A 1,829-nucleotide genomic window follows, 5' to 3' on the forward strand; every position below is an offset into this window, starting at 1 on the left:
CAAGAATATCCTCACTCCTCAGCCACTAGTACCTATGCATAGCTACAAGTACTCAATATTTAATTACGTATTATAAAAAATAAGAATAAATACATAAAAAAATTGGATAATTCGGATATACCCGAAAATTCAAAATTTTCAGTACCCGATCCCGATCCGAAATCCGATTTTTCGGATTGCGGGTATCCAATTACCCGACTTTTTTGGATTTGAATATCAGGTATTCAATATCCATTATCCATTTTGGCGGGCCTACCATTACTTGAGTCTGCCAGTCAGCCTGGATCTGCAACGTGGCACATTTTACTAGTGGTTAATGGATCGTTTTATAATACTGCTAAATTCAATGCAGATATCAAACCTCTCGCTATATCTAACTCTCTCAATTTTAAATTATCAGTTTTAATGGCGGTTGAAGCAACGCATCCCAATTTGTTTCCTCCGCAATTTCTTCAACACAGGTAAGTGTAACCTCTTCTTCTTCTTCTTCTTCAGTTTTTGCTGTGACTTTTATTTGCTAAATATAATATAGGTGTAGTGTTTTTTGCAGAGAAAATTTTATGAATCCTCCCCACGAAGGGCATGCGTACAGCCACAAGTTTGAGGCGGTGAATCAGCACTTTGTTTCCGAATCTAAGACCCATTTTCCGGCTACCAGAAAGCGATATAGAGATGAATTATTCGGTGAAAACATGTTGCCACAATTCCGGCGTGAGATCGACTCCTTAATTCATCAACATGTGAGTCTTCCAATCACGATTCTTCAATTCTATTAAAAAAAATTTTAAAAAAATTGCAATTGAATTGATGATGATTTTTCTGCTGCAGACGATGAAAATCCGATTGGAATTGAAGCAGCAGGCGAAGATGGCGGCGGCGAGGATGGGAGAGTCGATGGCGAAGACGCTGCGGGAGAAAGACGATGAGATCGAGAAAATGGCGAGATTGAATCAGATGCTGGAGGAAAAGGCGAAAGGCCTCTACCTTGAGAGCCAGCTGTGGCAGGAGATGGCGCGGGCCAACGAGGCGGCCGCGAATTCCCTCCGACACGCGCTAGCTCAATTTGGAGGCGCAGCAACGGCGGCGGTGGAGGAGGATGTGGAGTCGTGCGGCAGCTGCTGCGATGAGACGACGGAGAGGAGGATGTGCCGGATTTGCGGGGAGAGGCAGTGCTGCGTGGTGGTGCTGCCGTGCCGCCACCTCTGCTTCTGCAGCGGTTGCGGAAGCGGGCTCCACCAAGCCTGCCCCGTTTGTAATGCTAGCATGACCGCCACGCTGCACGTAAACATGTCCTGAAATTCAATTTCTACAAGACATATCAACGTAGTCAATGAAAAAATATACATGCAAATCCAAATTAGTTTCAAATTGGAACTACATACACTAGCAACTATGTTACATGGATTTTGACCTTTTCGGATAAATATATGCATCATTGTTCAGGAATCAGGATATATTTTAGGGTACGAGATTTGCCGGTGGGAAGAAATTCATTAATTTTCATATCTTCATTTTCTTTAATTCTTTCTCACTGCATTATTAAAATTTTAAAATGTCTCGGGTTTGTATGTTTGCACCTCCCCACCGGTAATAGTGAAAGAGCAGGTTTTCGGTGTTGAGTTAATGCAAGGGTGTATCCAATTGATCAGGATGAAAATCCTAACCTAGCTGAGTCGTTGGTACGACGATCGGAACCTGGTATCAATAAAATTCCTCAACCCACTTCTACTGGCTAGTATAGTGGAGGTAAGGGTCGAATCCCACAGAGATGGACACGTTAGGATAATCGTGGTGATAATCTGGAAGGTTTTGGTTAGCTACCACGCTTT

At 43.0% G+C, this 1,829-nt stretch overlaps 1 protein-coding gene across 1 annotated transcript; it reads left to right on the plus strand.

Annotated features, from left to right (window-relative positions):
- The first annotated feature begins 360 nt into the window (after positions 1-360).
- LOC125215648 (E3 ubiquitin-protein ligase BOI-like) lies at positions 361-1,296 on the plus strand. Its single transcript, XM_048117130.1, has 3 exons — positions 361-461; positions 551-740; positions 829-1,296. Exons 1-3 carry the CDS (start codon positions 406-408, stop codon positions 1,294-1,296), a joined length of 714 nt encoding a protein of 237 aa, XP_047973087.1. The 5' UTR covers positions 361-405.
- Positions 1,297-1,829: the final 533 nt, after the last annotated feature.

Source organism: Salvia hispanica, chromosome 3 (assembly GCF_023119035.1).
Source record: "Salvia hispanica cultivar TCC Black 2014 chromosome 3, UniMelb_Shisp_WGS_1.0, whole genome shotgun sequence".
Classification (NCBI taxonomy): domain Eukaryota; kingdom Viridiplantae; phylum Streptophyta; class Magnoliopsida; order Lamiales; family Lamiaceae; genus Salvia; species Salvia hispanica.

What these genes read in the sequence shown, in the direction of transcription:
- LOC125215648 (XM_048117130.1), top strand. Translation starts at nt 406, where the DNA reads ATGGCGGTTGAAGCAACGCATCCCAATTTGTTTCCTCCGCAATTTCTT. An exon ending in CCGCAATTTCTTCAACACAG is followed by an intron (nt 462 to 550) that starts GTAAGTGTAACC and finishes TGTTTTTTGCAG; the next exon opens with AGAAAATTTTATGAATCCTC. An exon ending in ACTCCTTAATTCATCAACAT is followed by an intron (nt 741 to 828) that starts GTGAGTCTTCCA and finishes TTTCTGCTGCAG; the next exon opens with ACGATGAAAATCCGATTGGA.